At 41.5% G+C, this 27,355-nt stretch overlaps 1 protein-coding gene across 8 annotated transcripts in view; it reads right to left on the bottom strand.

Moving 5' to 3' along the window:
- The window catches only part of chd6 (chromodomain helicase DNA binding protein 6), a 145,356-nt gene that overhangs the window by 36,547 nt on the left and 81,454 nt on the right, over positions 1-27,355 (bottom strand). For all 8 annotated transcript variants that reach the window (XM_028577096.1, XM_028577097.1, XM_028577098.1 and 5 more), the window contains 15 exons: positions 27,215-27,276; positions 23,587-23,704; positions 21,278-21,364; positions 19,975-20,112; positions 17,234-17,355; positions 14,711-14,954; positions 10,263-10,439; positions 9,577-9,720; positions 9,165-9,263; positions 7,595-7,751; positions 5,254-5,464; positions 4,297-4,492; positions 3,147-3,311; positions 2,385-2,564; positions 1,319-1,429 (listed from right to left, as the gene is read on the bottom strand). In XM_028577096.1, the coding sequence (XP_028432897.1) occupies positions 1,319-1,429; positions 2,385-2,564; positions 3,147-3,311; positions 4,297-4,492; positions 5,254-5,464; positions 7,595-7,751; positions 9,165-9,263; positions 9,577-9,720; positions 10,263-10,439; positions 14,711-14,954; positions 17,234-17,355; positions 19,975-20,112; positions 21,278-21,364; positions 23,587-23,704; positions 27,215-27,276 (2,211 nt within the window). The remainder of the gene's footprint in view (positions 1-1,318; positions 1,430-2,384; positions 2,565-3,146; positions 3,312-4,296; positions 4,493-5,253; positions 5,465-7,594; positions 7,752-9,164; positions 9,264-9,576; positions 9,721-10,262; positions 10,440-14,710; positions 14,955-17,233; positions 17,356-19,974; positions 20,113-21,277; positions 21,365-23,586; positions 23,705-27,214; positions 27,277-27,355) is intronic.

Genomic DNA, 27,355 nt, shown 5'->3' with positions numbered 1-27,355 from the left:
CAACTTCTGTTCACCAGGGGTGTCAATTAGTAGGCGCACGCGCACAGACGCACGCACGCACACACACACACACACGGTTTGAAGACCGTAGCAGTGCTTGGTGTGCAATCTGCTTCATTCATTAAGGCAGTCCATCTGTTACAAGGGAGAGGAGAGGAGACAAGGAAAGGATACAAGAAAAGGAGACAAAGAGAGGAGAGAAGAAAAGGAGACAAGGAGAGAAGAAAAGGAGACAAGGAGAGGAGACAAGGAAGGAAATGAGGACAGAGACGAGCGGAGGAGAGGAGACGATATGAAAGGAGAGGAAACGAGGACAGAGACGAGAGGAGGAGAGTGAAGGAGACAAAGAGTAGAGAAGAAAAGGAGACAAGGAGAGGAAATGAGGACAGAGACAAGATTGGACAAGGAGAGGAGAGGAGAGGAGAGGAGAGGAAAAGAGACAAGGTGAGGAAAGGAAACAAGGAAAGGAGAGGTGAGGAGACAAGGTGAGGAAAGGAAACAAGGAGAGGAGAAGAGAGGGGAGGAGATGAAAGGAGAGGAAACGAGGACAGAGACGAGAGGAGGAGAGTGGAGGAGACGAGGAGAATGGAGGAGACAAAGAGAGTAGAGAAGAAAAGGAGACAAGGAGAGGAAATGAGGACAGAGACAAGATGAGACAAGGAGAGGAGAGGAAAGGAGAGGAAAAGAGACAAGGTGAGGAAAGGAAACAAGGAAACGAGAGGAGACAAGGTGAGGAAAGGAAACAAGGAGAGGAGAGGAAAAGAGACGAGGTGAGGAAAGGAAACAAGGAAAGCAGACAAGGTGAGGAAAGGAAACAAGGAGAGGAGAAGAGAGGAGAGGAGAGAGGAGAGGAGAGGAGAGGAGAGGAGAGGAGAGGAGAGGAGAAAGACCATGATTCCTTCCTCATTTCCATCCTGCCCTTGTTTACTCTTGTTTACTCTTTACCCAGTCTGGGAGCTCAGCTTAACTTCCTATTCCTCCATCCTAACTTGGATCAGATCCATTTTTCTTGAAAAGGCCTTATGTTGCTCTCACAGCCAGGTACTCCTTCTCTTCTCACATTTACCTTTGTTCAGCAGTTACAGTTCAATCTTTTTCCTGTTTACCCTTCAGTGACCATCTTTCCTTGCTTGTTTCTCTGTCTCTTTCTCCACTTTTGTCCATTTCCTTCACACCGTCTTTATTTTCTATCCTTTCTCCTAGTGCAATCCTCTCATTTGCTGTCCCTTTTCTTGGAGACTCCTTTACTTCTTTTTGTTCCCTTCCTTCCTCTCCTGATTTCATTCCTAAATCCGGTCTTCCCTCCACCTCTCTGTACCTTCTCCGATTTGGAGTCGATCTCCACCTCAGCGATCTTGGCCCATTTCTGCCAGAAGTTGGGGTCGTCCAGAGAAATGTCCGTTCTGTTACCAGATGAGATGAAACTGGCCTGAGGAAAGAAAAAACAAAAACAAAAAAGTGTCAGCTTCTGGTTGATGTTATCTGGGTATTTGACAGATGGCATTGAACCAAATGTTTGGACTGAAGCGGAATTGCTCTCAACAAATATTAGTATCTTCACATCTGATATTCATGCCAAAAATATTTCAAGTATTCCGTGTTTCCTACAAAAAGACTGAAAAAGCATACAGACAAAACAAAACACCATTTAAAGCCAAGACAAAAACTACCCGTCCAAATAAAGCCTTCACTACAACAACCGGTTCATATTGAACATGAAATATACGTCTACCATCTCATTCATAGATTCACCTTACACTACCTGTGCTCGTGAGGTCTTTCCTAATAACTTTTTCTCTTGAAAGATTATGGCTCGATGCACAAAGTCAGTAATGACTGACGCACCCACCGCTAGCCTAGCCTAGCTTAGCTTAGCACAGATCCTGGAGGTTAACCGGCTCCATCTAGCCTACTGCTCCCAATAAGTGACAAAATAACGCCAACATGTTCCTATTTCCATGTCGTGATTTGTATAGTCACAGCGTGTACAAATAACAAGGTCACGTGAGACACAGCCATCTTCTAACCGTATACAAACTGGAAACTATATTCTGAGAAAGGCGAAGCACTGCTACTTCTACTCCTCACCACGGGGATTCTCAGGTGCTGCGAGCAAATCACTCCGCCCAAGTAGCAGAAGTAGCCTAAACTGGGCAGCCTCCAGGTATGAATGTGGAACTGTGTGAAAGTGACAGGTCGTCGTTGTAAATGACAATTTGTTCTTAATCGACTTACCTGGATAAATAAAAGGTTAAATAAAAAATGTTGAAAAAAAAAAAAAATGAAAATTGTGAGGTGCCTAGAGATTTCCTCCCCTACTCATAACACTACCCTGTTACCCTGGATCCGTGTATTGTAGTTGTTAGGGGTTTCAGGATTTCTACCTTAGCGAACGTGGACCCTTTCCCTTCAGACTGGATGGTGATAGTCTGGGTTCGTCTCTGGAGGATCTGATCGATGTCTTCCTCACAGAACTTGGAGCCCTCGTCTTCTTCGTCCATCAGTGCTCCGTATGCTCCTTTTTTCAACAGATCCTCCACTTCCAGCTTAGAAAGCTGCTGCACCTGCAGCAACAAGCAGCCACACAGGTTTAGAACGCACGCTCTTGTTTTATACCCAATCTACACGACGGCTTGTAAATTGTGACAGCTGACCATGCCTGGAGAAAACATACAAAGACACACAGCGCTCCACATTCGGTCAAAGATGGCTTCTCAACTTCGTAGATATAGCAAATATGGAATACTGGGTTTCCAACCAGCATCACACTGGAAACAAGCCGTCACCACAATTAAATCCTTAATGTAATTGGGAAGGGATTAGGGCTTCCAAAGGGAGGGGTTCGAGGGATGGTGGAAGGGTAAGGCAGAAATTATTACTTTTATTTTATTTATCTATTTTTATTTTTTTCTTCGCTCAAATTTGTTTTGTTTTTTTTTTTTTTTTCCATTTAGTAGATTGCTAGTTTTATATTGATCAATGCATGTACATCTGTGGATATACTTTATTGGTGATCCATCAACTTGTAACCTCACCTTATATATTGTTCTGTACTAAATACCATTAGAAAATTGATCACATAAAACAAAAAAAAGACACAGAGCGACATCCTAACAATCCTCCAATATGTAAGAATAGTGTCTCACCCCGTTGAGGCTTCCCTTGCGGTTGATGTCCTGGAGGACAGCTTTGTCCAACCCCAGCTTCAGACTGGCCTTGTCAAACATTTCCCTCTCGTAAGAGTTCCTGGTGATTAGTCTATAGACTTTCACCGCTTTGCTCTGGCCAATCCGGTGGCAGCGTGCCTGGGCCTGAAAAAAAAAAAGATACAAAATATAACAATAGTATAAGGCATTATTCTTATATATTATTACTGTGCTTGCAGTCAGACCTAAGATGAATTAAGGGTTTTGTGCATACACTCCAAAAAAAAAAAAAAAAAAAAAAAAAAAAAAAAAAAAAACAGTAGGTGTAAATTGTAAGATGCTGTGTAATGCTGTAAATATTGGAGGCTCATTCTTGTGAACTTTAGGGCCTCGAGTTTGTAATAACTCAAATTTAATTAGATCACATTACTTTGTAAGACAAAGATATTTGCATTTGACGGTTTATTTTTCAAAATAAAACAAAAATTGTTCTTCTTTATTTGATATACGGATAATTACTAAACTAAATTAAACTAAATTAGTAAATTTCTCTAGAAAACTGTTTAAGAAAGATGAGTATGTTATGTCATGTTTGAACAGGAAGTTTTTACAATTGATGCTAAATCAACCTATCAGGACGTTTAATCAGAGTGACTGATAAGAAACTATACTAGAAGAAATATGCTGCAGGGGCAATACATTACAATATACTTTATATTTACTAGGCTAGTAAGTAGGACAAAAAACATATTTGTCTCTCACCTGAAATGTTCAAGCGTGCAAAGAGCAGTGCCAAACATTAAATAAGAACAATTTTGATAAATGCCATTCAACTAATGAAATGGAAACATCAACTGCATCAAAACTGTGGCGATTCATACCCACAGTGTGCGTGCTCACTTTAATCATTCGAGGCAGAGTCGTCCTTTGAAGCCACATTGTGTCAAATATTGCAGTCCCAAAAGGAATGATGAATGCCACCACATATTAAATGGCTAACAGAGCAGCAGCTTCACACAGTCAATAGAAAGTGTGATTGAGATAGCCCTCTAAATAGCCCTCTTGGCATTCTGGTCTCTTCGGTAGAACTACACTATCATCCACCTATTCGTAAACCTTTTTCGGCCATGGCTCCCAGCTCTCCGCCCACCTGCAAGTCGTTCTGGGGGTTCCAGTCGGAGTCGAAGATGATGCAGGTATCTGCAGCCGTAAGGTTGATTCCCAGCCCTCCGGCTCGGGTGCACAGCAGGAAAACAAAGCGGTCCGAGTCGGGCTTGCAGAACCGGTCGATGGCCGCCTGCCGCAGGTTCCCTCGCACGCGGCCGTCAATGCGTTCGTACGTGTAGCTGGAGAAAACATGCAGATTATTATATTAAGATTGCTCTTTGGGCATTTTAGGCCTTTATTTGACAGGACAGTTTGGGACCAGAAAGGGGAGAGAGAAGGGAAAGGAAATTGTAGCAAAGGGCGGCAGGTCGGAACCGAACCCGCGGCCGATGCTCAACCAGGTGAAATGCTTTAATTATTAAAAGTCCCATATTATGCTCATTTTCAGGTTCATACTTGTATTTTTGGGTTTCTACTAGAGCATGTTTACATGCTTTAATGTCAAAGAACACATTCTTTTTCACATACTGTGTCTAAGTATGTGTGTGTGGCTAAGCTAATGCTGGAGCCGTCAGACAGCATTACAGCACGCACTGAGATGAGAAGGGTATGTACGGACTTGTCTAACTCTGGGGGTTACGGTGAATAAGCTAAAGTCCCAATAAGTCGGCGTGTTCCTTTAAAAAGGCACAGTTTCTGAATATGGGTTGTGTGCATTTCTCTGTGGACTGAGAATATTGGTACTTTTACAGTATTTATATAGCACCTAGACTACTTCATAATCACAAAAGTAGTTAAAATCTCACTTTTGACAATATGGGACCCTGTCAAGGGTGATAAACAGCTTTCCATATCTCTCCTTTCTGTGAAATGTGGCCTCACATTCTTCGTTCATTTCTCCCAAATCTCCATTCTGCTTTTGCCTCTCCCCTCTCTCCCTCTCTCTCCCTCTCTCCCTCTCTCTCTCTCTCTCTCTCTCCCTCCCTCCCTCCCTCCTCACCGTCTCTGTATGAGGTAGTCCTCCATGATGTCCAGACAGCGGACCATCTGGGAGAAGACCAGGACTTTGTGTCCCCCGGCCAGCAGTTTGGGCAGCAGCTTGTCGATCAGCACCAGTTTACCAGCGGCCTGGATCATGGCCTGCAGCTGGAAGTCCAGTGCGTCCGGACTGTGGTACTTCCTGAAGCTTTCCAGAATCTTCTCCTCCGCTCCTGAAAGAAAGGAAGAGAAGGGCAGGAGAGAGAGGGGAGAAGACCGTTGAGATGGAGGACTGCAGAACTTTGTTTTGACTGGCTCTTATCTTGAACACTATTTTCTTTGTTTATCCACTCCCTCCCATCACCATCAGTGGCTTACTTTCTTTTGTTGTGACCTCCTGTTGGTTGAACACGTTACCGCTGCAAAGTGCTGTGTAATTGTAGAGCGGTAATAATTGCTCATTATAACGGTTGTATCATTAAAGAGGCGCGCCTACCAGGGATGAACAAGGTCAACGATTGTTGTTTGTGTGCATCACAGTAGGGCTGGATATCATTCAAAGACTTCGATACTGGTTCCTGAACCAATTTTTATAAATCCAATTTAAGAAAAACATATTACAACATCACACATTACGGCACAACTCTTTTTATGTATTTTCCAGCTCCTACTACCTGAGAATTGTCTAGCTTTTTTTCCTGTGTGTCTCTACGACGTGTAGCGTTAGACAGCGAATCAGCAGCTTTATTAGATGCTGCGTTCTTATTGGCTCACTGACGCTGATGAGATTAACTCTTGAATTACAAAGTATTCAGAGAGTCCAGCATTCAAGGATTCCCTTTCCGTTACTCCTCTGGCTCGCGTGCATGCACACGTACATGCGTGAATACATGCGTGCGTCAGTGTTTCCGGTCATGTGACCTGCAAGGTTTCATTTTACCGGTTCCGGTCAAATATTTTGTAGCTGGTGCCAACTCGTCCTCGCTTTCAATTTCCTGACTTTCTGCAGGGGTCATCAACTAGGGCCAGAATTTTTCTACGCAGACATTCCGGGGGCCGGACTTTCAACTAAAGAAAATGAAATGTATTTATACCTAATATGCCTATTCTTGTTACATATTTTCACCTTCTTACTGAATTATTGCTATATTTTTTACATATATCAGTGTGAGCAAACCCCTAAAAAACATGGAAACTCCATAATGATAACTGGCTTTTTTTACTAGAAAATGATCTGATCTGATGGTTGAAGTGTGTAATTATGGAAACGTAGTTGTAGTATGCAGTGTCCTGATTGGTGGAAAACTCTTGCAGAAAGAAACGCCTGTTGTCAGGTAAAAATGTCACTGTCAAAGAGGCTGAAGCAAAAAGTTGACGTGGAAAACCTAAGCTCTAATGATGAATGGACTGATCAGCAGGCCACGCATACTTCCTGTATGCCTCAATTGCAATGAAACAATGCTGTTGCAAAATAATACAACCGGCATCATCGTCAAGAATGAAGAACGCGAACATAACGATTGCGTCATTCACGTGCATATTAAGTAGCCACATGCATGTGTTTTGGTCTTATAATGCATCCACAGATTTAACGCTCCAGCGGAGAGGATGGTTCGTTTAGACAGCAGCTAAGTTTACAAGAATTCGTCCAAATTTCAACATTCGTGGCAAACTCAGATAAACAGTTAGACTACAAACCGCCAGCTTTTGTTAAAGCTAGCGGTTGTAGCCTAGCTTGTTTGTAAAAAAAAAAAAAATTCTATTTGCAGAGTCAAAATCCCGGCATGTGAATATAGCTGCAAATACAGGGGGCTGGCCTTGCGCTCTGCCGGTGTAATGTTACCTGCTGCTAAATACCAGAACGCATTTTTTCCTCTTCACATTTTCTGAATTCATGATTTGATTCTCTAGTTGAGAATGGCTGGACTACTGCGTCAAATCAGAGCATTGCATATAGTTTTTGCCTGCGTGCCTGCATTAGAGTCCGGATCGGGCCGAATTTTTCTGTCCGAGGCCGGCCCGCGTCCGACAGAGCCATGACCGAACCTGGCACGAGCCCGACAGGTATTAAGAAATTTGTGTCCGAGCCCGACACAGTTAAAATCTAATTTTTTTTTGCTACTAATTTGTGTGGAAAGCTCGCTTTTGTTAAGCAGCTGTGGGAAGGCATTCGGAAATGTCAACAGAGGAGCGCATCAGCGCACACGGGGCAACGAGCGCACGTTAATAAGCTGTTGCCTTATCGCGCTGATGTGACCGAGCCCGACCCCGACCATAATTTTCTAAATATCTGTCCGAACCCGGCTCGGCCCGTCGGGACCCGTCGGCCTCGGGTCGGGTATCCATGCCTTAGCGTGCATCACCTGTGATAAGGTAGGGGTGGTTGCAGCACTTGCGGAGCTCCATCATGGTGTTAATGAGGTTGGGCATGTTGTGCTGGTTTGCTCCTTTGGACAGGAAGGAGAAGTTCTTCTCTAAGATGGCTCGGTAATATTTCTTTTGAATGTTGGTCAGCTCCACCTGCAGGACCACCGGGAGGAAAAAAAGTTGTTTTTAGTATACAGGCTGGTAATCCAGTACTTCTGTTGTGCGTTTTCTCCACTTAGTGTCTAGTAACTTAGCCAGCACAGTCAATCATACTGTACATTACGTGTGATTTTAGTTTCCAAAGTTGAATATTGGACAATACTAAAACCATCTAACCATTCATCTTTTGTATTTATATGTACAAACACAATCATATTTTGCGACTGAGCACTTTAAGAGACTCTAATTCACCTAAGCTGCAACTATTTTAATTACAGCTGGGCAAACATCTTCTAGCCCAATATAACATATCATGATCTAGCATGTTTTCTGGTAATAAATAGTCTATCAAAATAACCACATGATGAAGCCTATTTTTGTAATCTCCTGTTTGAATTAACCTTCAGAAAAATGCAAAAGTGCATATCGGAAGATTTATTTCTCATTTTATTAAGAGCTTTAGTGCAAAATGAACAGAACGTGCAAGGATCATAGCGTTAAGTGTTGTCCAAATGACCTAAATATTGCCGTAACGCAGTTCGGCCGCTGGCTTTTCTTGACATTGCGAACGGATTATATATATATATATATATATATATATATATATAAAAAGATGATACATTTTGAGGACATATATCGTCATAGCTGTAGTTTGAACCGCGCATGCTCTGACGTAACAGTGCAAACCACTGAGCTTCTTTTTTTTCATGTTAATTAATTAACAATTTCATTTCATTTAGATTTTAGGTATGATTAAAAACATGTTTGATGAAAAAAAGATTCCCCAGTATTAAATGAAGACTAGTCCTTCTGATTTTAGGGGGGGGAACGACGACACACACGACTTATGACAGGAATCATGATTGTAGCCATGTTAATGAAGCTTTTGTCCTGAAATGACTGTACATACTGTAAATCATTCAGCCAAAACAAAAACTTTCTTCCAGCAATGGAAAGAGCTTAGTGTTTAATTTAAAAGGTAACACTTTACTTGAAGGTATCTACATAAGAGTGACATGACACTGTCACCCTAACCCTAACTTGTCATGACAAAAACCGAATGACATTTAGTGACAGAAGCGTTATCTCATAAACGTTTATAACTTGTTTATTTTTTAATGATTTTTTGGGGACTTTTCAGCCTTTAATGGAAAGAACAGCAAGATATGAAAGGGGAGAGAGAGAGGGCGACGACATGCAGGAAATGGTCTCAGGTTGGATTCAAACCCTGGACCTTCCGCATCGAGGTATACAAGTCCTCCATATATGTGCGCCTGCTCTACCCACTGAGCCAACCCGGCAACATGAGTTGTTTATAATGTTTATGACACGTTCATGACAGTGTCATGTCACTCTTATGTAGATACCTTCAAGTAAAGTGTAACCATTTAATCATTGAAAACGTACCTCTATGATGGTCTCTTGTTTAGGCGCCAGGTTTTTCTCTACGTCGTCCTTCAGTCTCCTCAACATCATGGGCTTCAGAATGGCCTGGAGCTTCTTCACCTGTCGCAGAGAACACAGGAGGGGGTGTGAATGTGATAGAAATGCAAGTGTTATGTACAGATTTTTTTTTCTTGTCTGGAAAGAGTTTTTTTTTTTGAGAAAAGAAAAAAATGAGAGTTGATCCCAAGCAACAACAACAACACTGGGACCGGGAAAAAGGAAGCCAATGTCAGGATGCATTTTATACAAACACCACATCTTCCTGTAGCTACTTTTCACTTTGGCCCTTGCTTTAAAAAAAAAAAAAAAAAAAAAAAAAAAGTACTGTAACTACCTGTATGTACATGAAAACACTTATCTTAACATACAGTACCTGTTCATCTGTTTTGAGGTCTCCGAATTCTTCCAGGAAGGTGCTTTCGGAAGGAAACTGCAGCGGCTCCAGGAAATTCAACAGGCTGAACAACTCCTCCACTGAGTTCTGCAAAGGGGTCCCTGTCAGCAGAACCTTATGTTCCTGTTAGAAACATGGGACACGGTTGGCTTTAGAAAACACCACACATCACATACAACCTGCTGAATATAATAACATTTATTCAAAAATGATTGAAAAACGATCCCATGGGGTTAATTAAAACAAGGCTTCCTATGAGAAAGGAGAGGAAACAAGATTACATACAACAATTGGCTAATTCCTACAGCTGCAATGCCAAACACGAAAGGTACCGAGTGTGTATACACGCTCGCCCGCGCGCACACACACATACACACACAGTGTCTGGGGCCTGCAGTATGTGGGTGTTTACTATAGTATGGCTAAAAGCTAATGAAAACACAGAGGAAGGCATACAGTTATAATTTTCTGAAAACTTACTAAAACTCAGACTTCTCTGACACAATGTGCTTGGTTACAGTGGGACCAAATGAGTTTTCAAGGGTTAAATCTATATGAGGTGGAAGGTAGACGTATAGAGTGACTCACACAGATGTTGACATTTCAAACACACAGGCAGGTGCGCGCACACGCACGCACGCACACACACGCACACACACACACACCAGGTTCATGAGCTTGAGTCCTTCCAGTAGTTTGCAGTTCCTGTTTTTCAGGCGGTGGGCTTCGTCGATCACCACGCAGCGCCAGTGGAGCTTCTTCAGCTCCGGAGAGTCAGCCATGATCATCTCAAAGGTGGTGATCACCCCGTGGAACTTCAGCACACCTGGGATAGTGTTACCCTAAGGAAGGAACATTTAAATGATCAGGGTCTAGGGATGGATATCATGCAGCTGCGTTGCATGTCCCGCCTCACTCTGGTATTCTTCACTGTCCCCTTTCACTTCTAACTTCCTGCTGAATGGGTGAATTCATCAGGCATGACCAAAATTAATATCAATTCCCCTAGGATATCTGCAGAAGGCCAAAGTCAGAACAAGTCGCTGCATACAGTATTGGTTTCCAACCTCTTTTTAGTCTGAGGTACCCCCACAGCCCTGTGAGATGAAATTGTGTATAATGTATTTATTATGTATTTATTATACACAACATAACTGGAGATATTTAGGTTGGTTTTAAATATATTAACTGTTCATTTAGTAGTTTTAGCTAACTATTTGAACTGTTGGTCATTAGTTTTAGCTAACTATTTAAACTGTTTAGCCAGTAGTTTTAGCTAACTATTTAAACTGTTTAACCAGTAGTTTCAGCTAACTATTTAAACTGTTTGGTCAGTAGTTTTAGCTAACTATTTAAACCATTTGGTCAATAGTTTTAGCTAACTATTTGAACTGTTGGTCAGTAGTTTTAGCTAACTATTTAAACTGTTTAGCCAGTAGTTTTAGCTAACTATTTAAACTGTTTGGTCAGTAGTTTTAGCTCACTATTTGAACTGTTGGTCAGTAGTTTTAGCTAACTATCTCAGCTGTTTAACCAGTAGTTTTAGCTAACTATTTCAACTGTCATTCATGTATTCATTACTTTTAGCCAGGTGTTACAGCTGATAAATTCTTGTAATCAAATCATAATTTCTATTTATTCAAAATTAGTTGAGCTGCACTACAATCTTTCCAAGTACCCCTGGCACTGGCAGAAGTACCCCCTGGGGAACTAGTACACCTGGTTGGGAATCACTGGCATACAGTATTGTAATAAGGACTTCATCTGAGAATATCTGAACACGTGCAGCAATAAGAAACCTGTTACACTAGTGCATATGTATATGGGTTACATGCTGCCAGACCGACATGCTGCCATTCCGACATGCTTCTATTCAGACACGCCGCTATTCCGACATGCTGCTATTCCCTAACCCTAACCCCTAACCCTAACCCTAATGGAAACAAAAATTGTCAGAGTGGTGGGACGTTTGAAAACAATGGAAGTGCCGCCACTCCGACAATTAGACGTAAATGTCGGAGTGGGGGTATGTCGGAATGGATGGCGGAACCCATGTATATGTTAAAGATGATGATCCAGCATGGCCAGAGATGGAGCCACACTGCAATCCAAATGTTGTCGGGGTTTTCCCTACCATTTTAAGGCTTAGGCACAGCACCTAAGCTGAATGAATGTAAAATCAATCTGAGCATTAAAACTAACTAAATGACTTGATTAAATGACTCAGTCTTAATGATTGTAGTTGGTCTTCAGTGGATGGTCTTGTCTTTAATTATCTGCTCTAGCTTTTCCAACAATCAGACACAGCTATGGTAATAATACTGGTCCAAAATCATGTGAAATTGCAATTGAAAAAAATTGAAGCATTTAATATTTTTTTGAGGAAGTACCCCTAAACCCACCACTAAATATGTGCACCTATGTATACAGGAAATAAGAAAAGAAAAAAAAAAAATCACACTAAAATAACATTCAGTGTGATCGCACATTATCTAGTGTTTGAGCCATAATGGGAGACTAACTTAAAGTGGTTACTAGCTATACATCATAGTGGCCATGTTAGCTTCATGTTTACCTCTATTTCTACCAGATGTAGGGTTTTCTTTTTTCTTGTTCTTCTGTTGTTATGAATTCATGCAGAATTGGTGTGGCACAAATCTTACAAATTCAATCTACACTCGTTTTCCACACTTTATTTTCAGCTTTCTCAAATCTTTTGTCGTCTATATACTTTCATAACCTATACCTACAACATCCTCCCTGCACTCTGCAGACACAGACCTTCATCTATCTCCATTCTATCTTAATCAATAATCAAAAGACAAAACATAAACCAATATGCAATGCAAGCCACAAAACATTTCAAATTGAAGTCACTTTTCAGCAAATAAAACCTTCTCTACTGCAAATATATATTGCTCTCTTGACCGACCTGAACAACTCTACACTGAAGAGCAAAGAGTTTGCACTTGTTTCCCCTGAGTTTTGCTGGAAGGAATTTTCTCACTGTTACTCATAATAAAAACAGACAAGGCACGTTTGCGTGACAGAGAACAATTAAATCAGTTGGGGGATGAGATTATTTTCACAATTGATTTATCTGTCAATTAATTTTCTGATAAGGTAATGAATGGCTTTCTCTATAAAATGAAAAATGTCCATCACCAACACTCTGAGTCGAAGGTAATCATATTGCATGTTCTGTCCTCCAACAATACAAAGCTCTTCAATGGGCAGATATAAAAACAGACAAGCAACGAATCCTCATATTTGAAAATGTCAAATAAATTACTTCAACGATGTATCGATTTAAAAAATATATAGTGCTGAATTAATTTCCAGAGATAAATTTTGACTAATAGATGTAATGACTAACTGATAACACGTAATCAAAAATAACAGCTAGAACAACTTAAGACAGATGTTTCACAACAGAGTAACCGTATATGTGGGAAAGATTTCAACAGCAGTTAAACATTGCCCCTTTCAAGTTTCTCTTTTATATCCTTTTGAGGGTCTGTGGTTCACGCCCGTACAGAAATAAAAAAAAGACACCCACCCACACCTTCTAGATTTATCGATTTATTGACTCATTCCAGCAGCACGGTGGCTCAGTGGTTAGCACTTCTGCCTCACAGGAAGAAGGTTCTGGGTTCGAAACCAGGTCGTCCCAGGCCTTTCTTTGTGGAGTTTGCATGTTCTCCCCGTGCTTGCGTGGGTTTCCTCCGGGTGCTCCAGTTTCTTCCCACCATAAAGACATGCATGCAACTAGGACTACAGTTGAAAATTTGCCGACTGGCTAACACTGGCACATTTACAGAAATGTTGATTAATGTGCATTGTCCTAATATAAATAAATAAAATCTTCTTCTTCCCTTCTTGATCAATGAGAGGCAATGACTACTATGGTATGCACAGAATTGTGAAAATCCATACATTCAAAGATTAGGGGTTGACCCAAACAGTTTTTTTTACACAGATACCGAATAATAGTAGTTAATGGAACCGCTAACCGATATTTGGAACCGATATGCATTTACAGTGAAAATTAAAATCGAAAAAAAATGAATAATTGAAAACAAAAATAGCTTCCCAACAGTTTGTTGGCAGGTTTTGCAGACCGCTTACCCCTACTCTCCACTGGGCGCGTCTGCGCTGCGTTCCAGAGGCGCCGCGACCCCTGTGAAGCGTCTCTCGCTCCACTAAAGAAACGCGCCAGGGCTATTTTCACGTGAGCCGTTCAGACAGCCAGGCAGGAAGTTAAACAGCGAGAGCATCCAGTCAATGTAAACTAAGTAACAATAGTGTTAGCCACGATGCTAACGGCATTGATAACTAGCTAAGCCAAACGGTGCTGTCATTACTATTTAAGTGATTTATAAGCAAAATGTTTCTTGCAGATTGTCTCTGTACTGAGAATACAGCTGTAAGAAGGTAATATACTGTATGAAGTCAAAGCTAACTGACAGCTGTAGGGCAGCTAACATTAACCTTAGCTGTCTCCATGAAGCTAAGCTCCTATAACTCGCGACGCAGTTATCAAACCAGAACGAGCTAACTAATATACAACATAAGCATTTTGGCTTGGTTACTATATGTAACGTTCGCTCACAATGCCTTGTGTTTCTCACTCCCGTAACTTTTTATTTATCAGATGTGACATGAGAAGAGGGAGATTAGCTAACATTAGACAACCTATTTATAAAAAAATATATATAAATAAAAAAGCATTCAAATAGTATAGATTTTTTTACTATTCGAATTATATTCAACTTTCAGAATTCGTTACAACAGCCCTAGCTTGGAATGGAAGGTAGATACTAGCTTAATAAACAATGTACAACATTGTTCTGTAAAGTACAGTACTGCGAGTCGGGCAGCAAGACGATCGGCTTCTGAGACGCTCCCGGCGTGGTATGGCGTATGGCGGAGGAAGCAGCACAGTTATACACAGCCCAGTGGAGAATCAGTGTTACAGAGCTGTAGCGGAGCCAAAGTGGCGCACTTTTTAATTAATTAACTTTATCAGTTAAAAAAAAACACTCCAATACAGATAATCTGCTAATTGCCAAATACCGGCCCCGTTAATTGGCCAATCCCTTTCAAAGATTACCTGTGGGTCTCTGTAAAACATCTCGTACTGCAGGATCATCTGCCGGCTGATCTGCGAGCCATGGTACACGATGACATTCATGTGCGTCCACGTGCGAAACTCCCTCTCCCAGTTGGTGATGGTGGACAGGGGGGCGATGATGAGGAAGGGCCCGCGGATCCCCATGCTGAAGATCTCGTACAGAAAGGTGATGGACTGGATGGTCTTTCCCAGCCCCATCTCATCGGCCAGTATGCAGTTTTTTCTAGGGAGACAAACAAAGCAAGAGAGGTCAGAGGGAGCACTAGGTTCTGCCATAATCCTAAAATTCATCCATTGATTACAACAATCAAACTAATTAATGCATTACTATTTCTGTAAACATACTTGTCTCCTCATAACACACTGGCTATATTTATATTAACCCCGTGTCTTCAGGCATGAATAAGTTGTAGAAATTTCAAGAAAAACAGCTACATTTGATAAAATCCCTGAAACACCAAGCATCCACCTTTCAAGAGAATTGCCACTAGATATTTAATAGTGTTAAACACATAATTTAAACATTTAAATATGTGTCAAATATACAACCTCAGATATATAAGCAACCTGTTATATTCATAATTCTTCATTTATTCCAGCACCATCTGCACTTTTGCATTGTCTTATTGTATAACTGTTACTGTTCTGCAGATATCTACATTGAATAAGAATGTGGCGTCAGGATGTTCTATGTTATAAATCACTACACACAGGCCTGAAATACACACAAACATGCTCAGGACCTATTCATGCACAAATGGAGAGATGTCAGAGTGAGTGGGCTGCCAGTGCTAGACCAGCGCCCTGAGCTGTTGGGGGGGTACAGTGCCTTGCTCAAGAGCACCTGGCAGTGCCCAGAAAGTGAAGTGGCATCTCACCAGCTACCAATCCACACTCTGTACTTTGGTCCGTACTAGGACTTGACCGACCCTACGGACTGAGCTACTGCCACCCCAAGGATGAGGGGAATGAAAACACACACCGTACATACATACAAATCTGATGGTATTTCTACTTTAACAAATTAAAACATGTTTTCTTTGGTCATTTTTGGTATGTTTTCTCCTTGCTTAATGTAAAATGTTGATGGAACAGGAGAGATGGACAGGATGTACGTCTTTGTGTGCTGTAATTGTTTCTCCTTTCAATAATGGCCACAAAGACCCCATCTAATGCAGTTTCATTCTAAGTGATGAAGGAAGGAAAAAAAATCTACAATCATCATTCTTTGCTAAATTACATTCCAAAAGTTAAATTGAAGCTAATATTCTGCTTCAGCAGTCCAAATTGGATAGAAATTACAGTAACAAAATATCCTCTTTGTGTTACCATCCCTCAATATCCTTTGGGGCACTAGGAGAGAATTTCTTACTAACTTTGGAAGATACTTACAGTATATGACTAACTCAGACTCTACTTTAAAATGCATCTTTACACAGAACAAGCACTGTATATTTTTTAAACTGCTTTAAGAAGGGATCTCTTTTTTGATTTTGAAATTTGATTTACCATAATAACTTTGGTCAGTGAATGTATACAAATGTGTTTGTTTTACATCGTTTAAACCTTTACCAATTGAATTGCTATGGCTGGTTCCAGCGTGCAGTAGGCCTGTAACAATTATTACATAATTGTCAATTATTTTTTTTACATGAGCGGGTTTCTTTGTTTAAAGCTACAGTGTGTAAGAATTACTCCCATCTAGCACGGAGATCATATATCGCAATCAACTCTCTCTCGCCACGCAGTATTGCAGCTATGGTAGACTTCACGCTTCAAAAAGCGAAGGTGTGCAAAAGGACGTCTATCAGCCGTCATTGTTGGAGTTCATGCGTTCTCTTAATACATCCATGAGTTCATGTCGGAGAGTGGCGCAGACACCACGAGCGGGCACGCGCGCCACCCGATGGAAAGGAGAGAAAGAAAAGGAGACTGCCGTGGTCCGGAGGATAATTAACTAGTTGGGATTTGGTGTGTGCCTCCAAAGCAGCTCCAATGTTCACTCTTTTTCCGGTCTCTTGCTCTTTTCAATATCCGTTTTCTTTTTCTGGGCGAAGAAGAAGACTCCTGTTCCTGAAATTTGGATTTTGAATACGTGTGGTCCTCCATGTTTCCTTCTTCAAACTTGCCGGGGGCCGGGAAGCGGCGATACCCATTAGCGGCAGCTGTGAGTCGAAAACGCGAAAGGTGGAGCAGTATGTCCTGTATGTCCCTTACCGGCTTACGTATTTCAAGATGGCGCATCATTCTGAAGAGTCTCCCCAGTTCATGCAAGCGCAAATGTAAAATTCCAAGCTAATAGGAATACTTGAAATTGATGGTGGTGGTCAATATTCATGAACAAGGACAAGTTTGTGAAGGGCAACACAGATTTTGATAATGAACAACTAAACACGTGGGCTTTAACCACAATTCTCCCATCCCAGATTGCTGTGTGGACATTACAGTGACAATCTTACAGCAACATTTGGAAGTGTTACAGCTCTAGTGTGCAGTACTCACCTGTTGTACCAGTTGAACAGTAACCAGTTCATCCCCTCTAACTGGTATTCTCTGAGCATGTTTCCATTCCGGTAATCTCTGGAGTGGTCCAACTTCTGCCATTTCTCCGGAGGAGGACGCTCCTGCAATATGAACACACACAATAACGCACACATTAGTCCATATTAATATTATTATTCCATACAAGTGCTTTCACAACTTACTTTAAGTTTCAATTTAATTATCAAACAAAATGTGACTGGCAACTTCTGCTGGTTTAAGCTGAACTATTTAAACACTAGGATAACCAATATTAAATATAGGTTTCCTCCTTCCTTCCACTTTTATCCAACATAAGAGCTAAGAGAATATCAGATATGAAAACTATTTGGTTTGGCAGATGAATCAGAAAGGAGATAAATGAAATAACATTTTTTAAAAGATGAGAAAGGACTCATATAAAATAAGTAGTGCAACAGATTGTTGCTTGCCAGGGACTTTAATAAGACTTTATTATGGACTCATGGTCCCGTAAAATGACAGCACAATACATACAACACTTAATACATAAATAAACCCAGAGGCGTAACACAATTTCATAATATAAAATATTCATATGATAATACTAGTTTTGAAATGAATAACCGCTAAAGAGCAAGAATCATTTGCTTAGGCTTCTTTCAGGAGTGGAGAGAGACTCGAGAAAATTGCAGTTATGTAAGCAGTCATTAAGTATTCAACATCCAGCAAAGTAAATGTACTGTAAGCCTGGTCAGGAGACGGGTGACTCCTCTTTCACAAACCTCTCTTTCCTGCTTACACCAAAACGAGGTTTATGGTAGCCGCCGTGTTCCCGGCGCGAGGTGCGTCACCACGGCTGTCGTTTCCAGCGCAAAGGCTCTTCAAGCTGTCACGACGTGTGGTGGCGTCACCTCTGAATATTTGTAACCAGCCCACAGTCACAAACAACTGTTTGATTCTCCATGTACAGACCAAAGAGAGTCAAACAGCCTTAAAGGAACACGCCGACTTATTGGGACTTTAGCTTATTCACCGTATCCCCCAGAGTTAGATAAGTCCGTACGTACCCTTCTCGTCTCTGTGCGTCTCGTAACTCTGTCTGACGCACCCACCGCTAGCCTAGCCTAGCTTAGCACAGATCCTGGAGGTTAACCGGCTCCAACTAGCCTACTGCTCCCAATAAGTGACAAAATAACGGCAACATTTTCCTATTTACATGTTGTGATTTGTATAGTCACAGCGTGTACAAATAACAAGGTCACAAGTTGGCGAGTTCCTTTAAATATGTGGTCAGAGAGACACCACACTGGGAAAAGAAGAAACATTTTGCTGGAGAGTGTGGAAAAACATGAGAGATCGTTTTAGCAAAGCTTAAAAAAACGGCTTCATGGAAAGTAGTATCGTTAAAAGCGTTAGAGGCAGACACTCATTTTGATTTGGAGATATTAACGACAGTCACGTTAATGATTAGAGGAGATAAATGTTATTTTGGTGGTAGGTCTGTGTTTGTAATGGATGTGTTTACTAATGTTGCCAGGCAGCCTGCTTTCCTTTACTTCAGCTCTCTTCTTCTCTACTACTTGTTGCTTATTCTGAGATATTTTATATAAAACATATATTATATTCTGCTACATTGATTTGAATGGAAATGGTCTTTCTATCCGTTTTATTTCTACAGCCCAACCCAGTAAACCGTGAAGCCCAGGTGTGTAGGGGATTGTGGGTCACAGAACTGAAACTGAGGTTTGACATGGATTTGATTGTTGAGGGTTTTCCAAAAAAAAGACCCAAAAACCAGATGAGATGCTGCAGAGCTGGAGAAGAAAGAAAACCTCACAGCACTGATTGTGTTTGCACTCATTAGCAGCGGAAAAGAAAACGAGGCCAAGATGGTGAATTTGAGGGCGCGTGGTTGGAGAGATGTGGGCAGAAAAGGTCTGTTCTGCAGGGAGGGTTGGAGATGAAATATAAAAGCCATAACGTTGTTGTGGTGTTGGGCAGTTTCTCTTTTTCTTACGCCCACAAGAATGTTTGCGCTCACTAATTATCCAAGATATCTAAATAGGCGATGTGCTCTTTGACAGCTATTCCCCTGGTTGGAACAGCAACCGAGCCAATCAGAACTTTGTGGGTGGTATTAAGAATAAAGACGTCATCTTCCAGCAACAGAGCCACAAAAAAAATGGCAACAAGTGTTGATGAATGTTAGGTTAGCTGCTCCAAGCAGTTGGTACTGCAGCTTCCGTGCTGACTGAAAATGACGGAAAGACAAAAGATTCACGTGGTTGACATTTTCCCATTCAAAACAGATTTTCGCTGAAAAGCAACAATTTTTCAGGTATGACTAGTTATCAAGTTATATCTGAGGTGGAGTGCTACAGTAACCATGCATTAGTAATAGGGTTGGGCATTTCAAGAAAAAATTCGACCATACTTCGAAGATATAGAAATACATTCCCTGCTAACAACATTTTGCCACTTTATGGATGAAGATTTTCTTTCTGTTTATTACTCTTTACAATGTTAAGTATGCTGATGGATTATAATCACAACTTTATTTATATTGCAATTTTTAAAAACAAAAATCATAATGTGGCACAAAAGCTTTTTCTTCAAGCTTTTTCAAGAATCTGAAATTTGCCTGTCTCTGAAACTGAACCGGATTTTACTCAATACTGGATCAACCTACAGTTTTGATTCTCTCCTCCTTTGTTCTCGACTACTACTGTATTTGTCCTCACCATGTGTCGGAGGTCTGGTGGCAGTTTCTGGATCCCCTCAAACTCTTTGATCTTCTCCGGGTCCAGGTCCTCCTGCAGCTCCCACGTGGCCTCCTCGTAGGACAGACTGCACCACTTAACCAGGTAATGGGTCACCTCCTGCAACGGCACACACAACAACATGGTGGCTGGGTGGGGGCCACAGGACTAAAGAGTGATTTATGCTTCTGCGTTAAATCTACGTGGCTACTAGGTAACGTGGCGATACAGACCCTACGGGGGAGCCTGACGTGCACCTCTTGAAAAATGTAACTACACGCGACGCACGTCGCTCGGCCGAGGCTAGATAGTAGGCGTGGGGGAAAAAATCGATAGCATAGTATCGCGATATTTTTCGTGGTAATACTGTATCGATACACAGATGCCAAGTATCGATCTTTTATGACATATGTGTTGGTCAGTCTGTCTGCTTGACAATCACATTTTGCAGCAATAAAATTTAAGTGAGATGACCAAACAGAGAAATTTATCTTTATAGATAAAACAGATGTTGACAAAATTGTCCTTTTCGGGAACTCATTTCCTGGTTCTCCTTCTCCATAAACAACAAAGTCAAGGAGAGGGTGAACTGTTCCTGCTACAGATTTCCCACCTTGTCAGAAAGCAACAGGGGAGACACTTTGATTTCGAATGGGGGTAGTGCGTTTAGGCTGCAGCGGGGGTTGCCGCGATGGGGGCACTCAAAAAGACGCAGCGGGCCACGGGGAAACGCAACTCCATGTCACGCTGCGGTGGCCAATCATGTAACGGAGATTAGACTTGTCGGTGTGTTTTGAGCTACGGTTTGAGGCGGCGTGAGAATCCCGTACAGGAAACAGGAAACATCGCTGCCTCAAGACACTATGAGGGTAAAAAAAGAAAAGAAACACAAGCACTGAACTGCCCAGGAGTTTGGGGAATAGCTGAATGTTTCCTTCAACAACAAAGCTCTCTCTCTCTCTCTCTCTCTCTCTCTCTCTCTCTCTCTCTCTCTCTCTCTCTCTCTCTCTCTCTCTCTCTCTCTCTCTCTCTCTCTCTCTCTCTGACGGAAAACAGTAGTTGTAAAATATAAAGTCTACGTGTTCTTTGTTGGGGGTGGGGGGTTTAAGAACACAACAGGAAGTGAAACACACCGCTGCACAACCCGGCAGAAAATCACTGGAACCCTTTTCTTAGTGTGAATGCCCAGTGAGAGTGCACTGACGCTAAGGCCCTTCAGTAAGAGACATTTTCAGAGCAGACAAACCCTGCTGTGAGAGAGCGTCTGTGTTTATGTGTTGCCTACCTCTCCGGTCTCCGTATCCGTGGTAACGGCCACCTCCAGCACTCTGTCCACCTCTATATAGTCTGGGTTAAATAAGTCCTCATCGGGCTAGAAAAAGGGACAAAGATAGATGAGAGAGAAAGAGGTTATTGATTATTAATCAGGGCAGGGATCCCTTTGATAAAGCAAATAGTCTATACAGAGAATGAAAAATAAGCAAAAAGCTGGAAAATTACCAAGAAACATAAAAGGAAACATGGTTGGTTATTCAAGGTCCCATGACATGGTGCTATTTGGATGCTTAGGCCTTGACCAACTGCCACTTTGTTCATTTGAAAGCCATGATGTCTCTCTCTCTCTCTCATGGGTGGGACAAATTCTCTGGGCGGGCAAAGCAGAGAAAGGGGAGGTAACCTTGCTCCTTATGACCTCATAAGGAGAAGATTCCAGATCGGCCCATCTGAGCTTTCATTCTCTCAAAGGCAGAGCAGGATACCCAGGGCTCGGTTTACACCTATCACCATTTCTAGCCACTGGAGGACCATAAGCAGGCAAAACCTCATAAAGTGAAATTTTCATGCCATGGGACCTTTATTATTCATTATTTAAAGTCGCAAGATCTCTGTTTCGTTATCTTTGGCGACAAGCAGCAGGTGTGTTTTTGGATCACACCTCCCAGAGGTCCAATCAATGTCGCCAGTTTGCCTTCTTCTAAATGACAAATTTGTGTCCGTTCCTTTGGATTTGCACTCATTTTTGATGTTGTCAAGTTGCAGCTTAAACCCGTTTGTCTGTTAAGGGTTCTGAAAGAAAGGAATGTTTGGTTTTTGTGACTGTTTTTCGCTAAAGAGCAAGTGCACACTACTGTTGTGAAGAAATGCCACTGTTGTTGATGTCAAGCAGAAGTTTCAGTAAAGGCTTGGGATGCACAGTTGTTGGAGATACTGGACTAAAAGTAATGGCTCTTTTCTCGGTTTGTTCGGTCATAGTAACCGTTTACGCTAGCAGAGACCGAAAAAAACAAAAAAAACAATGCGCTGCTTCGCGAGAGAGTCTGTTGCGTTAGCTTCACGTACCCTCTCTAGCAGACCAATCACTGCTGGGTGACGGAAAACGCGTCACAACTGAGCACCGCTTGTCATTTTACCTGGAATGTCGTCACAGACACCCAGTTCCTGATACTCATTACTTAAATAATAGTCTCCCATTGCAAGACCTTCCTCCACAGTGCTGCGGAGGAGGGTCTGGCTAGTCCACACAGCATTCTGGGATGGGAGAAAAACCTGCTCTGCTTTATTGGCATTTCTTTAAACCAATCACAATTGTCTTGGGCGGCGCTAAGCGCTGGACACAATTGCTGGTGCCTCTGCAAAATAGCCTCGGGAAGGAACCTGTTTTGGTGGAACGTGTGTACGTTTAAAAGTAGTTTTAGTTGTGCAACAGAAAACTCATATTGGACAGATAATCTAGCTAGCTGTCTGGATTCACCCTGCAGAGATCTGAGGAGCAGTTAACCATAGTCCTCAGAAATTCACCAGAGTTTAGAACGCCAACACAAAGAAAGAGGAAGTTGACGGACATCCGGACGAAAATAAAAGACATCTTGCGGAATTTCCAGCGGCACCTGAACAATCCCGGACGAGGAACGTGGTGGACATAGACTACTTTAATACCAATACAAATGCAAGACGTTTCATCAGTGGGCCATGGTCTCAATAACCATTGTGTTACCTCAGTCGGCGATAGATAGTGACTTAACAGACATTTATTTAAATGAAAATCTTCTAAATTATTACTTAAACAGTGTAGTTCTGTTTCCCCACACGTGATTCTACCACTGGGATCTCTGTATGTACGGCACCTATTGTACAGCAAGTCTGTCTCAAAGACAGGACGCCCCCCCCACGTTGTACCAACTGTAAAGCAATCTGATGATTTTAATCTATATGAATGAAACTTGACTTGACCTAACCTTTGATAGAGGCAAACGATGCACTCTGACAAGGTACCCTTCCATAATGTTAAAATGATGCAGTAAAGGCCACATTATGCTTCAATGTCAAGGTGTTGCCTTGGTTACAGCATGTTAAGAGTTAACCCATTGACCCTTTATAGCACTTTAAACACTTTGCAGCAGTACTGGATGACACCGTTGTGAATTATTAGCCAGTGTGTCCCATCTATTAGGCATTTTCCTAACAGCTTAATAGCTCTGCTAGATTATTAAATACAAATCTGTCCAGCATGGACTCAAAATGAGGAGATTAGGCTTCCATCCCGACCTGAACAGTGGATGAGGGCAGTAAGCAGCAGAAGATGTTAGCCGTTACCTCGGTGAACAGGTGTTTCATCTGGGCTTGTTTGGTCCTGAAGCGTTTAATCTTCTGGTGGATTCTTGGATCTTTCTCCAGCTCCTCCAGAGTGGCCCACTTGCAGTGTAGGTAGGAACTTAAAAAAACAACAATAAAAACACACAAAACATAAGAATCAACACAGCTTTCATTTAGTGAAACATATGTATTTTCCTTTGTCTGTTTGTATGTTATGAAAGTGGATAAAAAGTAATTATTACAAGATTAAATACCCATAAAAAAACTCAGGTCTAGTCCCATCAGGACTTCTAGTGTTCCAAATACTTTGCTACTGTACTTAACTAAGTTTCATGTATCTGTACTTTACTTCGTCATTCATATTTCTGTAAACTTTGACTTACTCCACTACATTTCTTAAATAAAAGGTCTACTTTTACTCCGATACATTCCCCCCTAAGCATCTTCATTACTCGCTACTACAAAGTAACATCAGGAGAAATTTGTTTGACTGCAAAAAAGCAGGTTTGGCCAATCATTGCTCCTAGATTGCGAGTTAATGCACGCTCCATTCCAGCTGGTGACGTAATGCCCGCTTGTTGCCAAGCGCCAAAACCACAGTAGTAGTATTTAGTAGTAGTATTTATTAGTCTCTTTCCCGAAATTCAGCCTTGGTGCAGAATTACAGCCACTAGAGTCAGTCCCACAATGAGCTTTCCTTAGGATGTGCCATTTCTGTGGCTGTAGCTTTTGAGGAGGAGAGAGGGGGGGGCAAGGTGGAGGGTGGGGGTGTGGCCTTGACCAACTGCCACTTTGCTCGTTTGAAAGCCATGATGTCTCTCTCTCTCTTTCTCATGGGTGGGCCAAATTCTCTGGGCGGGCAAAGCAGAGAAAGGGGAGGTAACCTTGCTCCTTATGACCTCATAAGGAGAAGATTCCAGATCGGCCCATCTGAGCTTTCATTTTCTCAAAGGCAGAGCAGGATACCCAGGGCTCGGTTTACACCTATCGCCATTTCTAGCCACTGGGGGGACCATAGACAGGCTGGGGGAACTCACATTAATGTTAAAAAACCTCATAACGTGAAAATTTTCATGGTGACTCTTTAACTTCTACCAAAGTCATTTTCTGGTAAGATACGTATCTTATCAGATACTCAAGTATTGCTTTAAGTAATTTATATAAGACCGATGACTGCTCTCAACAATCCCCTCAATATAAAGCCCTGTGTGCATGTAGGGAGAGGAACCGTTATGTAAAGGGATGCAAACAAATCAGAACAGCAGGACAATTTATTTGAAAAATCTGTTATGAATATCCAGTATCGGTCGATCCCTACACAAAAGCAAAACGGATACACGTGATCCTTCTGACGGACAAGAGATTTGGGGTCAGTGAACACACCCAGATGTCCTCCACCGTATCACATAGACTGATTTTTATCTTCATCATGCACCACACACACCCCTGAACCTTACAGAACAGGAAAGAATGAGGATGTCTCGCTCGCTCATATAGAGTATGCACTGACAAAGAATTCCCCTAATCATTAGTCGATGGGAAAGAAAGCTGACATTTTTTTGTTACTATGGCTACAGTTGAACATGCATGATTTAATCCATAAACCCCAATCTTTAAATGGACAAATATAAATGGCAGTGCGGTGTTCAGTGTACAGTACGTGCACCATGCAGTTACTTAACTGCCAATGCAACGACTTCTGCATTTGATAATGCATTACATACAATAATGATTTTTACAGTACAGATATACTTGGGGCACTTTTCCGTAACTTTATAACTGGTAAATGAATACATACATTATTCTAAATAAAGTCATGGCACATTAAAGCGTTGGCATCCGTTCAGTGTGATTCAACTCACCATGTTTTATTCATCGCCCCTGAGAATGAATTGCGATCATATTAATGACGGTATACCGTATCTGTGTAGGACCTTTCTAAAAAGATACAGAGCCCTGGAATGAAGAGGAGCATCTCCAGAGATCCTGGACTCGCTGGGAGAGCTGAGCCTCGCCGAGAGGAGAGAAAAGTCTCTGCTCTCCCTCAACAGCTACTGCTGAGCACCACTTCACTCCCTCTGGGGGACAGACCACTGTTAAAACACACAGCCCACTGTGTGCAAAGTCAACTTCTCTGGGAGAAAATAATGTCATCAAAAACTAGTTATTAAGTAGCTCTAACAAAGTCGAGACTAGCCCTGGGTTAAGACAATCAATTCTCCAATTAAAATTTTTTGTAATTGTTTGTTTGAGTAATCTGATATGGATAAATAAAATCCAGGAATCAATCTTTTAATAATTGCCTTTTCACCATGGATGTATAAGGAAAAAGTTCAAAGTACAAACTTTGTGGAGGTCAATTCTTAATGTAAGCTTTAACCTGGTGCTTTATAAAAAAAATAAAACTTTGCCGGTTGCTTCTTGCTTGTACAATTTACAGCAGAAGTTTTCGGAGAATTGATTTTATATCCAAACTAAACTGGTATTGGAACTGAAATGTCCTTAACCGAAATGATTTTGAATCGCAAATGTAACCGCATCAGGACCGTGTCAATCAGAATCGAATTGATTCAGGAACTCATTGGGCGATACCCGGCCATGGTCACGAACAGACTCCTTAAATGCCTTCATCAATCATGAAGGCGACTTCTTACCACCTCTGAGGCTGCACGTGGGTATGGGGGCAGCCAGGACTTGGGAGATTCAACGTAGTAAAGTTTAGTAACTTTAGTAAAGTACTAAAGAAGTAGCCTACCTCATATAGCACGCCTCACTGTTTGAGCTAAATGAGCCAAATACTGAAGGCCCTGATTCAAAAACAAAGTTTCAAAAGCTTAAATCATTGACATTAATGGAAGTTTAACTGAAGAATGTGACTTCTGACCATAGACTGCAAATATTAATAAAAATAATAATAATATTAAGAGTCCATGCTCCTGACATGGATGTGAAGCGATCTGCTGGAGAGAAGACTGGGTATGGTTCAAACATATTCAATGCCAGTACCGATACAGATACCGTGACCTTGATACTGGTTACTGAACTTTACTTTTTTTTAATACCAATTTTATAAAAATCCATTTTGACAAAAAGAAATTACAACATCACGGCACAAATCTTTGTATTTATTTTTCAGGTCCTACTACGTGTTCCTACTACCTACTATGTGTAACGTAGAGTTTTTCCTGCCTGCCTCTGCGACATGAAAGGTTAGAAAGCCCATCAGCAGCATTTTTATATCTTGGTAGAAGCATGCTGCATGTTTATTGGTTCACTGATGCTGATGACATATACTCCTTAGGTATAGAAATTGGGTATTGAATGGTATTTTTCTATACTCGATACTTTAGAGGCAATTCAGTCAGTGCCTTAAAAGTATTGAATTCTGTACCCAGCCCTAGATGAAGATGTTGAGACTTTACTCCCTCTCCCTGTGCCTCTTCCCAAAGGAGCACAAAACAGGAGAGACAAGACAAAGTCCTCACACACATTCTGCCAACACAAAGCCGCAGTCGTACACAATGTAACTGTACAAAATAAAAAGCCTCTAGGGAGTAGGCTAAATATCGAAAATACTAAATATATGCACTGAATATGTATGAATAAGAAATGATGAACAGAAACTCACAAATTTCTGTACTTGACATAAAACGTCTCTGTCTCCTCGGCTTGGTCCTCTGATGATAAAGTCTAGGGGGAGGGAGGGAGGGGAGGGAGAGAGAGGGTGGGGGGATATTAAGAGAAGGAGAAATAAATATATGAAGAGCAT

The sequence above is a fragment of the Perca flavescens genome, chromosome 4, assembly GCF_004354835.1.
Source record: "Perca flavescens isolate YP-PL-M2 chromosome 4, PFLA_1.0, whole genome shotgun sequence".
In the NCBI taxonomy this organism is placed as follows: Eukaryota; Metazoa; Chordata; class Actinopteri; order Perciformes; family Percidae; genus Perca; species Perca flavescens.
Note: the sequence above shows the minus strand (reverse complement) of the source record. Positions and strands in the feature narration are given on the sequence as shown.